This window comes from Meriones unguiculatus, chromosome 12 (assembly GCF_030254825.1).
Source record: "Meriones unguiculatus strain TT.TT164.6M chromosome 12, Bangor_MerUng_6.1, whole genome shotgun sequence".
NCBI lineage: Eukaryota > Metazoa > Chordata > Mammalia > Rodentia > Muridae > Meriones > Meriones unguiculatus.
In genome coordinates this window covers 89,769,476-89,786,816 of record NC_083360.1, presented here as the reverse complement: position 1 = coordinate 89,786,816, position 17,341 = coordinate 89,769,476, and the positions used below count along the sequence as shown (strand labels likewise).

The window sequence follows — 17,341 nt, the reverse complement described above, 5'->3', positions numbered from 1 at the left end:
AGAATTTGGTTGTAAAAGAGTTATTGATTTATCTAAGTAACTTTTAAAATATCAATTTGATCAAGACTATGACCAAAGAAACTGCAATATTTAAAATAATTGATGGGCTAGAGAGATGGCTCAGTGGGTAAGCATTTGTTGTGTAAGCGTGAGGAGCTGAGTTAAAAATCCCAGTGCTCACATTAAAAAACCAAAGCTCGGTTGTCTGCCTATGCACCTGTTACTCGAACGCTAAGTGCGGCTAAAAGAAATGTGGATCCTCTGGCCTTCTTGCTGCCAGCCCAGCTCTGGGTTCACTGAGAGAGGTTCTCAGGCCGCAGAGTCCTGAATAAACTGTAATTAATAAAACAATAAATGAAAAAGAATACAATTGAAAATTATAGAGTAAAAACTCCAAAGTTCATCTCTTCCCTGTGAGAGTTGGAAGCATATGTCCAAGCACACACACACACACACACACACACACACACACACACACTGTCCTCACACAACTGTATTATGGAATTTGTGATCACATTAAATCTGCCCTATAGTAAGAAGTATATGCATCAATCACTCAGCAGTTTGAAGGGTGACTCTTCTGTGATGGAAACCATTATTTCTTAAAAGAAGAAAGATATCTTTTAATTTTCAGTGTTTGAATTAGTGCTATATTTATTTTTTTCAGTGTGTGCTCTTTAAGGCATATAGAAATTATCTGTGGATCTGAAAAATCACAGGAAATATTGATGATGACCTTCATCCCTAAAACAAGAATTGCCTTGGGACTCTCAGAGCTGAGAGGTATAAAATTCAACATCTGTAAAGTAAGAAGCTAGCTGTGTACAGAGGTGAGAGATAAATATCTTTTAGTTTTAACTAAATTCTACATGTGACTTAGGCATAAAGTTAGGAAACAATCCATACATGATTCCATCCCTCTTGGATCAGTTACCTGGTTTCATGAAATAAAAAATTAAGAGGTCAAATAAACATAAAATAGTTGATACTCCAAAGAAAATGAAAATTAAGTGCTTCATGTAGCTATTGTTAAACAGGGTACCTGAAAAAAAGGAGAGAGCGTCATTAAAATACACATGGCAAAGGTCCCCACCAGACCAGGAAGCTGCTGCCAGGAGGGGTTTTCCCTTGAGGTTCTGCAGAACTTTCTATCATTATGCCTCTCTCCCTCCCTCCCTCCCTTCCTTTATTCTTTCTTTCCTTTCACTTTTTTCTCTTCCCCTTCTTTCTCCTTTCTTCCTTTCTTCTCTCCTTTGTTTCTTCTTTTCTATCTCTCTCTCCTCCCCTTCATTCCTTCTATCCTATCTCACTCACTTCCTGCATCTGCCTCAGGACTGCACACCGCTAGACCCAATTTTGTGGCAACTACAAAAACAGTCTGAGCATTAAGTTCATCTTGGAGATAGAATTTCCTCCTGAACTTCTCCCAGATCAAAACCCCTCCCTTCCCAACTCAACTTTGTGCCCCTCCCCACATTTTTAAAATAAGCCCTGAGAATCGAATTTTTGCTGCCTGTGTACTCCTGGACATGTGGCTGTCCACCTGAGCATGGCTGGCCTATCAAGAGTAACCTTCACAGTGCTGACTCCCCCCTCTCAGCACTGTCCATTGCCAATAGTTCCTCCGGTAGGTGTCTCAGCCTCTCCCTCTACAGGGTTTTGTGTGGCTTGGGCTCATGCTTGTCTTGCACATGCAGTCCAAGGTGCTGTGAGTTCACAGGGCAATGTTTTCACTCAAGATACTCACTCAATTTATTTTTAACATTTATTTCTAACATTTCCAAAATGTCTCCTCTACAATCATACTAAAATCTGTACACCTAAAGAAGCTAATCAAGAAGGAGGACCCTGGGTAAGAGGATCAATGCTCATTCAAAGCAAACAGTATGGACATCAGAAGAGGGAGGAAACAGGGTACAGGACAGGAGCCTACCACAGAGGGCCTCTGAAAGACTCTACCTTGTAGGGTATCAAAGCAAAGGTAGAGACTCGTAGCCAAACTGTGGACAGAGTGCAGGGAATCTTAAAAAAGAAGGGGGAGATAGAAAGACCTGGAGGGTACAGGAGTTCCACAAGAAGAGAGAAAAAAAAATATGGGCACAGGGATCTTTTCTGAGACTGATTCTCCAACCAAGGACCATCCATGGAGATAACCTAGAACCCCTGCACAGATGTATCCCATGGCCGTTCAGTGTCCAAGTGGGTTCCCTAGTAATGGGAACAGGGGCTGTCTCTGACATGAACTCAATGGCCTGCTCTTTGATCACCTCCCCCTGAGGGGGGTGCAGCCTTACCAGGCCACAGAGGAAAACAATATAGCCAGCCTTGATGAGACCTGATAGACTAGGGTCAGATGGAAGGGGAGGAGGACCTCCACTAACAGAAGATGAGAGGAGGGACATGGGAAGAGAAGAGAGAGGGTGGAGTTGGGAGGGGATGAAGGAGAGGACTACAGTTGGGATACAAAATGAATAAATTCAAATAAAAAAAATAAAAAACTTAGAAATTAAAAAAAAAAGTCTCCTATTTTGGCTGATAATCTATCTTTCATGATCCAGTCCTATGAACTTAGAATTATTTGTTCTCTTTCAATGTTTTCCTTCCACCACATCTTTAGCACATCAGTCTATCCCTTTATTTCTGCTTTAAAAGTATTTGTAGTATCTCGTTCACTTTCTATTCGAGGCATTTCTTATTTTGTAGCTCAAGCTGAACTAAACTCTGTCCTCCTGCCTCAGTCTTTCAAGTGCCATCGTCCCCAACTTCTAATTTCTATTCATTCTTGTGAACTTTTCTTATATCACAGAAACCATTTCCATAGAGCCCTATTTAGTTGAAGCAACAGTTATTTTTTTTCCAGTCATTTTCCTAATCCTACAAAGTAGTGTAGTTTTTCTTTTTTTAACCTCTAGTTTCTGTAGAAAAACAGTACATGTACTAGGGTCTAAAGGTATAAACCTTCCTCTTTTCACATACAGCCTGTTAATATGTGAAACTTACTTTTTGTATATAGGTGTTAGCTATGGGTAGCTTTGTTAAATATAAGACAATCCTTTTCTGTTTTTATTTATTCATCCATCATGTCTTCTGGGAGTAAGAAATGAACAGATAATAACACAATTTCCCTTTCACATAAACGTATTTTTTGCTGCTGTTTTTACTGACATATCTCTTTTTTGATTATGTATCTCACTGTCATATCATTTTCTATGCATTGAATTTACAGAAATTTAAAAATGCTAGTTCTAGCACTGAATGTCATGTGGCAGTAATCAATGTGTCATAATAGTATGATTCATTTTGGAATATGGTTATATGTCTTTCTAAAATGAGAAACCAGCTGACAACGATAGATATCATCTTTCATGTTACTGAACTAGCATCTTTTTAACCTTATACATAAACATTATTAGGTCTAGTGAAGTAACATTAAATGTCTCTAAAGCTCTAAAATATGCTTAATTATAAATTCCTACTGTTCAGCTTTTTTCTAATACCCTATGCATATCAATACTAAAGAGCCACAGTCAAAAGATGTACTACAATACAGAAAGTCCTTAACACTAACTAATCCATTGGTTTGCTCTTGTGCTTCAAAATAACAGTTAAACCCTCTTGGCTGGGCACTCACTTGCTATGAGGAGATTTATTTGCTTATCTTCACCCGTTAGAGGGTTAAGAACACAGCATGTGATATTCTCCTGTGGCTGGTTTTTGAGGAGAAGAGTCATCTTCACATAGAAAAATCCATCTCCATCCTGTGAGTAGGATATTGAAGAATACGGAACTACATTCCCTGTGCTGTCTTTCCACTCCATTTGGGGCCGTGGGAACCACCCTTCTGAAGAACACTCCACAATGACACCATCATGACCAGAACTCTGAACATGGATTTGCATCTTTAATCCAAATGCTGGTGGAAATGACATGGAGATAAAGACATAGCGATTATGCTGAAGTTGGATTGACAGGATTTCATCTAATAACACACATGAATTGACTTCCATGGTTGATTTTCAAGCTAGACTAATTGTTTGCTCTGTGATGTCTATTGTCTGCATGGTGCATTTTTGAGGAATATGTGTGACTTTTACTTATTATTTGGATATTTAAAAATGGCTCCCCTTTTCTGGGGAAAAAAGAAAGAGAGAAGAAAGAGGAAGGAGGAGAATAGGGCAGGGAACTGGGAAGAGAGGAGGGAGGGGGTGCCCTTGGGATATAAAGTAAAATTTAAGAAAAAAAAAATTCATCATGAAATTTACCAAAAAAAAAAAAAAAAAAAAAAAACAGAAAAGAAAAAAAAAATGTAAAATATAAACAATCCATAACAAACCACCAAGATGATGTCCACGTACTTCAGATTATTGGCACAAGGACCCTGGCATACTATGTTCCACAGACAAGTTACCTGCCACATGGAGTTTCATGAAGGCCACGTCACTGAAGCCATCGTCATTAAATGAGCACTGGTAAGGCCCATCATCCGAAATGCTGATATTATGGATTCTGAGGGCCACTTTCCCCTTCCCGATGGCCTCTTTCACAAACTCTACACGATTCCCGTATTCAGGTGCAGCCTCTCCATTCTCTCCACGGCCACCTCTGTATTGATAAACGAGTTTGGATTCGTCATCCCTGAACCAGCGCACCTCCATATCCTCCACACTTGGTGGTGGGGTCACCTGGCAGCTGAGCTCAGCCTGGCCGCCTACTCTAGCCTCCACGTGTCCAGGGGGAGTAGTCACCGTCAGATTCTCTGTGCAGAAAAATTGAAAATCAAAATAAATCTTTATTATTATTATTTTTTAAATTTTTATTAATTACAGTTTATTCACTTTGTACCCCTCCATAGCTCCCTCCCTCCTCCCTTCCCAACCTTACCCTCCCCTCTTTCCCACCCATGTCCCTCCCCAAGTCCACTGATAGGGGAGGTCCTCCTCCCCTTCCTTCTGATACTAGTTTATCAGGTCTCATCAGGAGTGGCTGCATTATCTTCCTCTATGGCCTGATAAGGCTTCTTCCCCCCACCCCCAGGGGGAGGTGATCAAAGAGCAGGCCAATCAGTTCATGTCAGAGACAGTCCCTGTTCCCATTACTGTGGAACCCACTTGGACACTGAACTGCCATGGGCTACATCTGTGCAGGGGTTCTAGGTTATCTCCATGCATGGTACTTGGTTGAAGTATCAGTCTCATGAAATACCCCTGTGCTCAGATTTTTTGGTTCTGTTGCTCTCCTTGTGGGGCTTCTGTCCTCAACAGATCTTACTATTTCCCACTTCTTTCATAAGATTCCCTGCATTCTGCCCAAAGTTTGGCCATAAGTCTCAGCATCTTCTTTGATAGTCTGCAGGGCAGAGCCTTTCAGAGGTTCTCAGTGGTAGGCTCCTGTCCTGTTCTCTGTTTTCTCCCTCTTCTGATGTCCATCCTCTTTGCCTTTCTGAATGGGGATTGAGCAACTTAGTCAGAGTACTCTTTTTTGATTAGTTTCTTTAGATTTTAGTATGTTTATCCTATATTATATATCTAATATCCACTTATGAGTGGGTATATACCCTTTGTGTCTTTCTGCTTCTGTGATATCTCACTTAGGATGATCTTTTCTAGTTCCTACCATTTGTTTACAAATTTCATGATTTCCATATATCCAAATGTCATGATTTCCAAATATCCAAAAGATACTTAAATATACAACAAGGACATTTGATCAACCATGTTTGTAGCAGCTTTATTTGTAATAGCCAGAAGCTGGAAACAACCCAGATCCCTCAATTGAGGAATGGATATAGAAATTGTGGTACATCTACACAATGGAATATTACTCAGCAAAATAAATCTTAAACAAAGAACTTCGCTGCCATACACTGCTAAGAAGATATCAAATCTTACCCATAAGGCCTAGATAATCTAAATATTCAACTCTGATTATATTGTTTCCTCTTTCAATATTTTTAAATTTTTTTATTTTTATTAATTTATTTTTATTATAATTTATTCACTTTGAATCCCAGCTATAGCCCCCAACATTTTTGAAAGCTGACAATAGCTCATTCTTATCTTTAAAGCAGGTTCTAGTGAAGTGGGAAGCCCGAAGGATCTGTCTTGCTACTTAAGAATTGTGGAAGAAGTTCTGTGCTAAGATATTTTGCACTCGGGAATCTATGGAAGGCGTTTATCACTTTCTGGGACAAAATACCTAAGAGAAAATATTATTTTGCTTCTGCTGGCAGATTCATATCATGGTAGACTGAGTCCACTTTCTCTTAACCCTGTTGAGACAGAATGTTGACCCTTGAAACACAGTTGCTCATTGCCAGAAAGCACAGAGAGTGGGAGGGACAAGGATAAGGTCTTTCCAAAGCGTCCTCCACTTGTCTAATTCCTCCAACTACACACTACTTCCTTCTTCACCCCCTCAGATAATGCTATGCTATCTTGGATAATGCTATACTATAAAGAATCCGTCAAGGTTCTGATCCATTGATGAAGGTGGAGCAACCGAAGTCTCATCACTTCTAAGTGGTTGGCTCTCACTGTTAGACACCCTTTAGCACCAGTGTGTCATGTGAGCAAAAACTTCAAAACCATATTGTAATGACCTTCACCTTCATTTGAAGGTTTGAGTCATTGTTGTTTTCAGTCATTTTCAGCTTTTATAACAGTATCACCTACCCACCCCAACCCTTAGTTTATTGGTGAGCAGCTGTGCGTGTTTTCCAGGGCAGTCTGGGTAGCTTGTGAGAGCCGGAATGAGCAAGATCAATTCTATTTTCCAATTGGAGAGATTTGCTCTGATAATCGATTATTACCTCTGATTACAGAAGTGTAGTCAAAGAGGTGGTTAGTTATCTTGTAGCTTCTCCTAAAGTTAAAACCTTACCCTTTCCTTACTAAGGTGGCATCCAGATTTCTCTACAGCTTTCAATTCATTTTATTTTAATTTGGAAATAGGGCATTCAAAACTGGGACTTTCAGAAACGACTGTGTATAAAGGGAGAACTGGAAAGTGAATGCAAATACACAGGGAAATGAACAGAATCTGAAGGCCACAGAGGAGAACTACAAGAACCAAACTTCAAAAGCATTGAATGGAAATAATTCACAAGCAAATGCCAGAGAAGGAAGAAATCACGATGTTTACAGTCATCATATTACTTAAGTATTTATTTTTTAACAACAAAAGTTCCAACACATAGAAAGAAGCATGGGAACATAGCTAATGAAAAGGAGAAAATAAGTTAGTCTGCCTGAAAAGGTGTATGACTGTTCTACTAGGTAAAGTCTTCAAAGCAACAATCATATCACATATCATATCATATAACTAAAGGGTGACTATAAAAGGCCAGGAAAAACATGGATAAGCAGGCTAGAAATATAAGCAACAAGATTCAAAACACAGAAAAGAGACTTAAAAGAAATTCAGGAACTGAAGGCTACCTCAGCTCCATGCCACTCTTTTATCCTGTGGTCCAAGTGGACAGTGAAACATGATCTAATAGTTTCCATTAATGTTTAAAGGTGCTGATACAACAACTTTCTTGTGAGATTTAAAAGCAAGCTTGGGATCCACCAACAGATGAACAAATAAGAAGAATATGGTATATTCGTATAATTGACAAAAGAGTTGTAATACTCATTTTGAAAAACCAAATTTTATTATCAATTAATAAATTAAGCTTATTTACTTTTTTCTCCAATGCTTATGTAGTTTTGATTATCTGCCTTTGTCATTTCCTTCACTTCAATAAATCTGAACATATCTTTCAAGATAGGGTTACTAATCACCAAGTCCCTTCTATTTTTGTTTGTCTAAGATGATGTCTATGTATCTTTACATTTGAAGGTTAATTAATACATTATGCTATATAATCCTAAGTTAGTGTGTTTTCCCCTGAATGCTTTAAATATTTTATTTCATCTATTTCTTGCTTGTATCATTTGTGTAAAATTGTAGGTTAATTTTATCTTTCAAGAGGTGGGTCCCCTCTCCATCCAGGACTGCTAGTATTTTAAGTTTTATTTTTCATATTCATTATACTTTGAATTCTATATACAGAGGTACTTTTTTCTGTTTATTTTGGCTCTTACCGTGTTTGCTGTTTTCTGAGATTCATAGATCTATAGGGAGTGTTTCTCTTCCTTTTTTACTTTCTTCTCCTTGTTTTCCCATTTTCTGCATACTAAACCTTCAAAGTGTCTCAGAGTTCTTAGATTTTCTCTGGAAAAGTCTTGGGCTTTCTTCTTTTTAGATATTTCTATGACTAATACTCAAGGTTCTATATTCTTCCCTGAGCTTTGTCTGTTCAGTCTACTCATGAGCCCACAAAAGAGGCATTCTTTATTTCTGCTATAGTGGTTTTTTATCTTTAGCATTTCTTTTCACTGCTTTTTCAAAAATTCTGTTTCTGACTATATTATCCATTAGTTCTCCCATGTCATCCATTTTGCCATTAGATAATTTCTTTTTTTTATTTTTTTTAATTACATGATATCCTTTATTGTAACTGAGAAATAACACCATGAGTAGAAAATAGAAATTTTATATTTACAAAATACAAATTTATAATTATACTGGTATTTGAAAAATCTTATCAATCAAATTTCTTAATGTATTTAAGCAGGATTAGTAAATAACATTTAAAACTATATACTGTCTTTGTGCATACCTCTTAGAGCTTTTTTTTTTTTAGATAATTTCTAATATTAGTTGTTAAATTGTTGGGGTGACAATTCCAGACTAACTATGCGGCTTTACTTCCTCTATCCCTGTGGACTCTGGTTTTGATTGTTCAGTACATCATGGAAAGTTTTGTTGGGAGTCAAATATATTACAATTAATCTACAATGATGGTATGTTTTAATGATGTGGACTAAGAAGTGTAGTGGAGAAAGAACAAGCACTCTGCAGTTTTATGATTTGGATTCAACCTTTTAGTGAACCTGAGTCTTTGCTTTGTGACCTTTCTGAGGGCTTCTAACGTCTTTGTTTCCTAAGAAAGATGAAATGGAAAAGGTGGCTTGAGTTCATTATTACCCTGCTTCCAGGTCAGGCCTTGAAACTTAACAGGTAATACTTTGGGGAAATAGTTCATCTTGAAGGCTGTACTAATTAAGGTGAACAAAATTTCAAACAATTACTTTCTCCATCACTCTGTTCTCACCGTGAAAACCTGGTAGAAATGCTGGAGGTAAAATGCACCACACAGAGCCTACCAGTGATGGGGCTTGTGCGGGTTTTTGTGATTCAAACACATTGAGGCTCTAGTGACTCAGTGATTTCAGCTTGTGTTTTACTACCTCACCACTGATAGTCTCAGAGGTGTCTTCTCCCCTCAGAGATTCCTGACATGGTAGATTTCTGCTTCTTTTTGGCTCTCTGCCTCGGGGGACAGAAGTACACCCTGTAATCTCACCATGTTGAATCTAGGAGTGTTGCCGACATTCACCTCTTTGTCTATTTTGCTTAATAACACAGTGAGGTGACGTTGCTAATCTCAGTATGGATACTGGGCACCAGAAGTCTATCTCACATCCTTTTTATAATTGCAGGGAATAAGAAAAAGGTGAGTGTTCTTACCTAATGTCAGCGTTATCGCTTGCAGGAAAATGAGACACGCATGATACCCAGAAAAATAAGAGTAAGTAGGCTTCATCGTACCTGGAAAGAACAATCAAACAAGGTACATTAAACAAGATATGAGAGATACCTAGACTAGACACACAAATGAATTCATAATTTTAAAAGGAGACAAACTTAAGTTTCCCATAAAAATTTGTCTTAGTGCTGCAGCAACTCAACTTGAGGTGCCAAGGTGGGTTCGTACCACTTGGGAGCCTCACCTTCTCTGAGAACTAGTAGAGGGTGGAATGCAGATAAGGAGTATTAGGATGGGACTTGGGAAGAGAGGAGGGAGGGGACTGGGATCAGGCTGAAAGCAATTAAATAAATAGATAATAAATAAATAAATGAACCCCCCCAAATAGTATAATAAAATAATAATTAACACAAAAAGAATAAGTCTTCTCAGCGTTGGAAAAAATAGAAGAGACTATCCTCACACATGGTTTTGATCAGAAGAGGCCTTCCCAGTTCCTTTCTCCCTCTAGTTCACACCCCATGGTTCCTCTACACTTTTCACCAATGTATCTAGTGAGCTGTTCTCCCAGTGGATTTGCTTAACAAACAGTGGGTAAAAAATTTTTAACTAAGTTAGAAGATATAGGAAATAAAAACACTCAGTATAAAGGCATAGGAGCATATATGTGAGTGAAAATGTAAGAAAAAAATTTTTAATCTAGGTGCTCAAAAATACATTGAAATTAAATAGTTGATTAATTAACGCCATTTATTAACAATTGGGTATGTTATTTCTAATCAGTGGCCCACTGTTGAAACCTTTCAATTAGTAATTTTTGTTTGTTCTTTTAAATTAATTTTAAATTTTATTACAATTTATTTACTTTGTATCCCAGCTGTAGCCCCTCTCTAATCCCTTTCCAATCCCAGAGTCCCTCCCTCCTCTTCTCCCAAGTCCCTCCCCCGGTCCACTTTCATACTTTAAAATAGAAAAATGGTTTGTGAGCATTGTTTTTGAAAATTGAAAAAAAAAGACATAGCCTTACAAAAGAAAAGACCTGGATTAATCACACATTAGTGACTTTTCAAACCCACCAGAGAAAGAAAACATTTGAGAGTAATTTTTTCATTGAAATTTGGGAACAAGAGTGGTCATATGAGGAAACATGAGTTAAAATATACTAATCTTAGAAAGAGCCAAAGGACACCGCATATACTTACTGTATATTAATCACATGTATAATTTGCGAGTAAATTGTTTATATATATTAATGCATGGATATAAAAGCCTTCAAAACAGCTGATATTGAAACTTTACATTATCTGGCTTCCTTTTTTTCATGAATTCAAAATGAGGGTTCAGAGCACAAAGAACCAAATTTTCTTCTATACTAATTAGAGAATGTACCATTATTTACGGTTTCTCCTAAACCATCTAAGTTCCCTACATCAAAAATTACTGAAGTGTAGAAAAAAGAACAGAATTGCAGTCACTGAGCATGAGTAGAAATCCATGGCATATCATAGAGAGAGAAAAATAATCCTATGTGATATTTCAGAGAAACAGAAGAAAAAAAATCCTAAAATGTATATGGAACTACAAAAGACCACATGTAGTCAAAACAAACCTGAGAAAAGAGAGCAATGCCTGTGGGATTACCATACTAAGTTTCAATCTATATTACAGATCCACAGTAGTAAAAACACTGGCACAAAAAAGCATAAACCAATGGAACAAAATAGGAGACCCACACATATATACATATAACTACAGCCATTTGATGTTTGACAAGGATGCCAAGAATACACACTGGATAAGACAGAATCTTCAACAAATGGTGCTAAGGAAAAAGGATGAAGAATGAAATTAGAGTCCTATATATCACCCTGCAAAAATTTAAGCCCAAAATCTATCAAATGCCACGCTATGAACTTGAAACAGAAACTTGCAGGAGAAAATACAGGCAGTACCCTAAAAGAACCAGGTGCAGGAAAGGATTAACTCTCTGTATGCTGAAGAAAACAATTGAATGATAAAGAAGCTGCAGAGTGGGAAAGAATCTTTGCTAGCCATATATCTGGTTGAGAGTTAATATCCAGAATATATAAAGACCTAACACACGTACACAAAAATAGTCAGTAAAAAAAGAGGTCCAATTGACAAATGAGATACAGATATGAATAGACAGTTCTCAAAAGTTAAAACGCAAGTGTAGGAGAAAAAATTTTCAAAATGTTAAGTGTTTTTAGTTGTCAGAAAATGTAAATTTAAACCACTTTGATTTCCTGTTATCCAAGCTAGAATACAAAACAAAGGATAGAAACGAAACAAGGAACAAACAAAACAAAACTAAACTAAACAAAACCCAAGCAACAACAAATGCTGGCATCAGTGTGAGGAAAGGGACCACTTATTCTTTGTTGATGGGACTGCAACCTGCTGAAGCCACTCTGGAAATCAATGTGGGGGTTCCTAAAGTAAGTATACCGTTTGATCCAGCTACACTGCTCTGGGGTATATACCCCAAAGAACACTATATCCTACTACAGAGACACTTGATTGTCCATGGTCAACGTTGGTCTCTTCATAATAGCCAGGAGATAAAAACTGCCTGGATATTCATCAACTAATAAATGAAAATGAAATGTGACATATTGAAATGTGGCATATTTATACAATGGAATATTATTCTGTCATTAAGAAAAAAGGAGAGGAGAACCTCCCCTATCAGTGGACTTGGGGAGGGGCATGCATGCAGAAATGGGAGGGAGGGTGGGATTGGGAGGGGAGGAGGGAGAGGTTTATGGGGGGGATACAAAATTAATAAAGTGTAATTAATAAAAAATTAATAAAAAAGAAATGGGTGGGCACTCAGCTCTCACTGCTTCGGCAATAGGGGGTGTGGGCCCAAGCTGCAGCTTGTAATGATTTATAATAAAAAGAACCTCATGTATTTAAAAAAAAAAAAAGAAAAAAAGAAAAATAACATTCACAGGTAAATGGATGAAGCTAGAAACAGATATTCAGAGTGAGGTACCCCAGAGCTAGAAAAATAAAGGTCACATGTTTTCTCTCATTTGTAAATGTTAGTTTTGGATTTTCAGATATTTGTGTTTCATTTGGAACATTCATAAGAGTCAGAAATTACTAAGGGGACATGGGAAAGAGCACTCGAGGAGGAGGAAATAGAATACACTGATATAAAAGGTTAAAAAGAATGATGGAGCAGAAAGTATCAAATTGGGTAGGGCAAAGTAGAACAACAGGCAGGATATATGCCTAGGAGTGGTATAGCTAGATCTTGAGGTAGCACTATTCCTAATTGTCTGAGAAAGCGTTAGATTGATTTCCATAGTGGTTGTACCAGTTTACGTTCCCACCAGCAGTGGAAGAGGGTTCCCCTTCTCTACAACCTCTCCAGCATGTGTTATCTCTTGAGTTTTTGATCTTAGCCATTCTGATGGGTGTAAGGTGAAATCTCAGGGTTGTTTTGATTTGCATCTCTCTGATGGCTAAGGATGTTGAACATCTCCTTATGTGTTTCTCTGCCATTCTATATTCTTCTACAGAGAATTCTGTTTAGCTCCATACCCCATTTTTTAATTGGGTTGCTTGAATTATTGCCTTTGGACGATCAATCTTCATCTAGAAAGACAAAGGGGATGGACATTGGAAGTAGGAGAAAACAAGTAACAGGACAGTAGCCTACCACAGAAGGCACCTGAAAGACTCTACTTAGCAGTGTATTAAAGCAGATGCTGAGACTCATAACCAAGCATAACCAAGACCCATAACCGGCAGAGTGTAGGGAATCATATGAAGGAAGGAGGAATTATTATAACCTAGAGGGAACAGAGAGCCCCACAAGGTCCAAATATATCTGTGCACAGGTGTCTACTCTGAGACTGTTTATCCAACCAAGGACCATGCATGAATATAACCTACAACCCCTGCTCAGACATAGCCCGTGGTAGCTCAGTATCCAAGTGGGTTCCCTATAAGGGGGACAGGAATTGTTTCTGACATGAACTCAATGTCTGGTTCATTGAGCTTCCCCTCCCCCCTGAGGGAGGAGCAGCCTTGTTAGGCCACAGATAAGGACATTGCAACCATCCTGAAGATACCTGGTAAGCTAGGGCCAGATGGAAGGAGAGGAGGACACCCTCTCACAGTGGACTCGGAAGGGGGCAGGAAGGAGATGAGGGAGGGAGGAGAGGGTTGGGAGGGAAAGAGGGAGAGGGCTACAGCTGGGATACAAGTGAATGTATAAAATTATTTAAAAATTAAAAAAATATTTAAAAAAAGAATTACAGGAATGAGTTGGGCCTCGTGGGCTGGATTAGATAGATAAAACTGGGCTGTCACTAAGTTGTACCTAGGGTTCTCTTCTCTTCTCGCTACTTTCCTACATTAGCCTGCTGTGTTGTTTAACGAAAAGAACACAAAGTCAGGTAAGGACAGGAAAGGACCTGGATCTTAAAGCAGAGGGGAGTAAATAGGATCATTGTGTAAAATTCTCAGAGAACCAGTAAATTAAAGGAGAGGGAAGGGGACTGTGGACATGCTATTGTCTCTGAATCTCAGGGCACAATGGACCTTATCAGCAGTCTCCATAATGAAATATCAAAACAACCCTCTCTTTTGAAGGGTTTCACTGCCTGTCAGATTTCCAAGTCCCAACCTATAATCAATCTGTAATGAAAGGATTATAAGTCTAGACTTAGAAAAGCAGGAAATACTTGTGTTTCCAACCATCATCCACACCCCGATTACTTACTTGAGCTCCAGAATTCAGAGAAAATGTCTTTTCTGGCCCTTAAAAAAGTCTCACTGCCTTCAGGTTGTTTAGCAAAGCTTCTTCATCATTAGTCTCGATCAGAGTTGTTTCTCTCAGGACTTCAGTTGGTTTCCTCTGGGATGGTATTTTCTCTTGTCAATCTCAAATGCATACCCCTTCAGAGAAAACAGGAAGACTGATATTTTGTGCTGTAATTGCTCATGAGCTCACGCTCAGTAGCAGGACACCCAGCAGCTCTTGGCTGTTTTCAGGAGGCTTGTTCCAACATGATAATCTTGACTCCTGATGATATCTGAGACAAAGCATGTTTCTTCACACAGTTTCACCAGAATGTTTCTGAACAGCACGACAATGCTGGAAATACCAAGGGGATTTCTAGCTTTTATTAACAGCAATATGCTCTTGAAATTACCATAGTAAGTAACATTTACTTTTTCTCAGCCAGCCTCCCTGGCTGTTTTAAAACTTCTAGATGTCTATTATGATCCTTTGTTGAAAGCTCTATTATATTCAGTCATGTGCTGAGCACAGGATAGGAGAAGCATGTGGAAAGCAATTTTCAGGGTTTTTCTTATTAAATAGATGGAAAAATTTTAAAAGAAAAAGAACCTGATTGAGACTTATACAGCCTCTCCTTTAAACTGTCCAGAAGAAAATTTTAGTTATTACCTTGTATTAGAAGCCATAGATCAATAAGACCACAAATACAGATAGAAATTATGGAAACAAAACCTCAAAGTGATGGTTATTTTCTGATAATTCTTTCTTTTAATTTAATTTTATTTATATATTTATTCATTACAATTTACTCACTTCGTATCCCTGCTGCAGCCCCCACCCTCATGTCCTCCCAGTCCCATCCACCTTCCACTCTTCTCCCGCTATGCCCTTTCCCTAGTCCCCTAATAGGGGAGGTCCTCCTCCCCTTCTATCTGACCTTAGCTTATCAGATTAGGGTTAAGGTTAGAGTTAGGGTTAGGCTTAGGCTTAGGCTTAGGCTTAGGCTTAGGCTTAGGTTTAGGCTTAGGGTTACGGTTGGCTGAATTATCTTCCTTTGTGACCTGGCAAGACTGCACTCCTCTCAGGGGGAGGTGATCAAAGAGCAGACCACTGAGTTCATGTCAGAAACAGCCCCTGTCCCCCTTACTAAGGAACACACTTGGAAACTAAGCAGCCAATGAGCTTCCTTAGACCAGGGGGTTTAGGTGCTCTCCATGCATGGTCTTTAGCTGGACTATCTATCAGTCTCTGAAGGCCGCCCTGCCCCCCTGGCCCAGGTATTTTGGCTCTGTTTTTATTCTTGAGTTCTTGTCCTCTCTAGGTCTCTCTATCTCCCTCTTCTTCCTTAAGGATTCTGGCACTCTGCCCAAAGTTTGGCTATGAGTCTCAGTATCTCCTTCAATGTGCTGATGGGTAGAGTCTTTCAGAGGTCCTCTGTGGAAGGCTCCTGTCCAGTTCCTTGCCTTCCCCTAATTCCATCTATCCTGTTTGCCCTTCTGAATGAGGATTAAGCATCTTCCCTAGGGTCTTCCTTGTTATTTAGCTTCTTTAGGGCTATAGATTTTAGTATGCTTAGCCTATAATTATTTATATTTGAAGTACAAAAAATAGAATTATCCGCTCCATCCCCTAAGACTCTACCAGAATACCAAGATAACATCTTGTAAGAGATCTTTCTCTTACCACACCCCTTGGAATGTACCAAACTATATTACTCTTGGAATAGAATAATAAGTTTCACAAAGACCTAAAATGCCACTTTTTCCGTCCACATAAATTTTAGAATTATCTAACAATTTACAATCGTTAAGACTTTAAATAAAAGAAAACTGACATTTTGAGACCTTAAATCCATGATTATTCAATTTATTTAGGTCACCATTTTCTAATTTATAGACTCATGGGTAGTCATTGTAAGTCTTCCATTCCAGAACTCACAGAATAAAACCTTATCTAACTGCGGTTTCTGGGAATGAGGCTCTGAGATATTGAATTGCATGCAGGAACTTTATTGAAGTCACATGCATAATGTAAACACCTATGGTCAGGTGGAAGATGTACAGTTTAGCAGAAATAATTCTGGTATTGAACTGAAGATCAGTCCTCTAGGGGGCCAGAAAGGCCCTGCATGTAGGCGTACTTTTTATCTATTTTATTGGTTTCTTATATCTCTACCTCCCTTTTCCACCCCAATCCCTTTCAACACTATAGCACCAGGTAGGAGAGAAGAAAGGGGAGTGGAGAAAGAGGGCATAGTTCTTTTTAGCTACTTTCTTCTGTTTAGGGTAGTAGTTCCTTGGGGCAAGTCCAATCTTGGCTTCAGGATATCCGCAACTTCTCCTGAAACTGCATCAACAGCAACCAGCAGCATCAGTGGTGAGCAACAGCAGCCTTCTTCTTTCTCAGAGCCCCAACAGATACTCCTGGGACGTGAGGCCCATCTCCCCACTCCATGCTTGGATTACATTTGGTTTGAGCTTAAGGTGGTGGGTGAGGACAGTGGAACAGTGTGTTCCAAATATATGGACTCACAGCAGTTGTGACAGCATGCACAACATGAGCACCCTCAAGCCAGTCAAATTATCTTTCCTGCTGGTGCTAAAGATATTATTGTAATAAGCCAAATATACTTACAGTTTATACAAGTTTTTAACAAATAAAAGTACAAAAAGTAAACTCAGGAGATGTAAAATGAGGAAATAAGTTCATTGGCAACACCACCGGACTATAAAGGACGCAAAAAAAGGTGAACTGCAAGGGGCAAGAAGTTCTCATTTGGGAAGATAGAAGTGTAAATGATAAATGTCCACAGCAAGGAAGCTGTGGACAATCCCCTCTTCAACCCCGCACTTGGCGGTTTTCAATAGAATGTTTAGAGAAAGCCAAAAGAACAAGCAATGATGAAAGCACAATATACACTGTTCTTTCCTGAGTCTAAGTTATACACTGTTTTGCTTAAGGAAAAA

At 38.6% G+C, this 17,341-nt stretch overlaps 1 protein-coding gene across 1 annotated transcript; it reads right to left on the bottom strand.

The window, feature by feature from the left end:
• Nucleotides 1–3,478: 3,478 nt before the first annotated feature.
• Nucleotides 3,479–14,563, bottom strand: LOC110542603 (selection and upkeep of intraepithelial T-cells protein 7-like). Its single transcript, XM_021629159.2, has 4 exons — nucleotides 14,355–14,563; nucleotides 9,577–9,657; nucleotides 4,409–4,756; nucleotides 3,479–3,913 (listed from the first exon to the last, which is right to left on the bottom strand). The coding sequence occupies exons 2-4, from the start codon at nucleotides 9,650–9,652 to the stop codon at nucleotides 3,606–3,608; spliced, it is 732 nt and encodes a 243-aa protein (XP_021484834.2). The 5' UTR covers nucleotides 9,653–9,657; nucleotides 14,355–14,563; the 3' UTR covers nucleotides 3,479–3,605.
• Nucleotides 14,564–17,341: the final 2,778 nt, after the last annotated feature.

Excerpts from the sequence above, each read along its gene's own strand:
- LOC110542603 (XM_021629159.2), bottom strand. The coding sequence starts at position 9,652 with ATGAAGCCTACTTACTCTTATTTTTCTGGGTATCATGCGTGTCTCATT. Across the intron at positions 4,757-9,576 it reads AGCGATAACGCTGACATTAG|AGAATCTGACGGTGACTACT; the intron begins GTAAGAACACTC and ends TTTTCTGCACAG. Across the intron at positions 3,914-4,408 it reads CATGAAACTCCATGTGGCAG|CATTTGGATTAAAGATGCAA; the intron begins GTAACTTGTCTG and ends CATTTCCACCAG.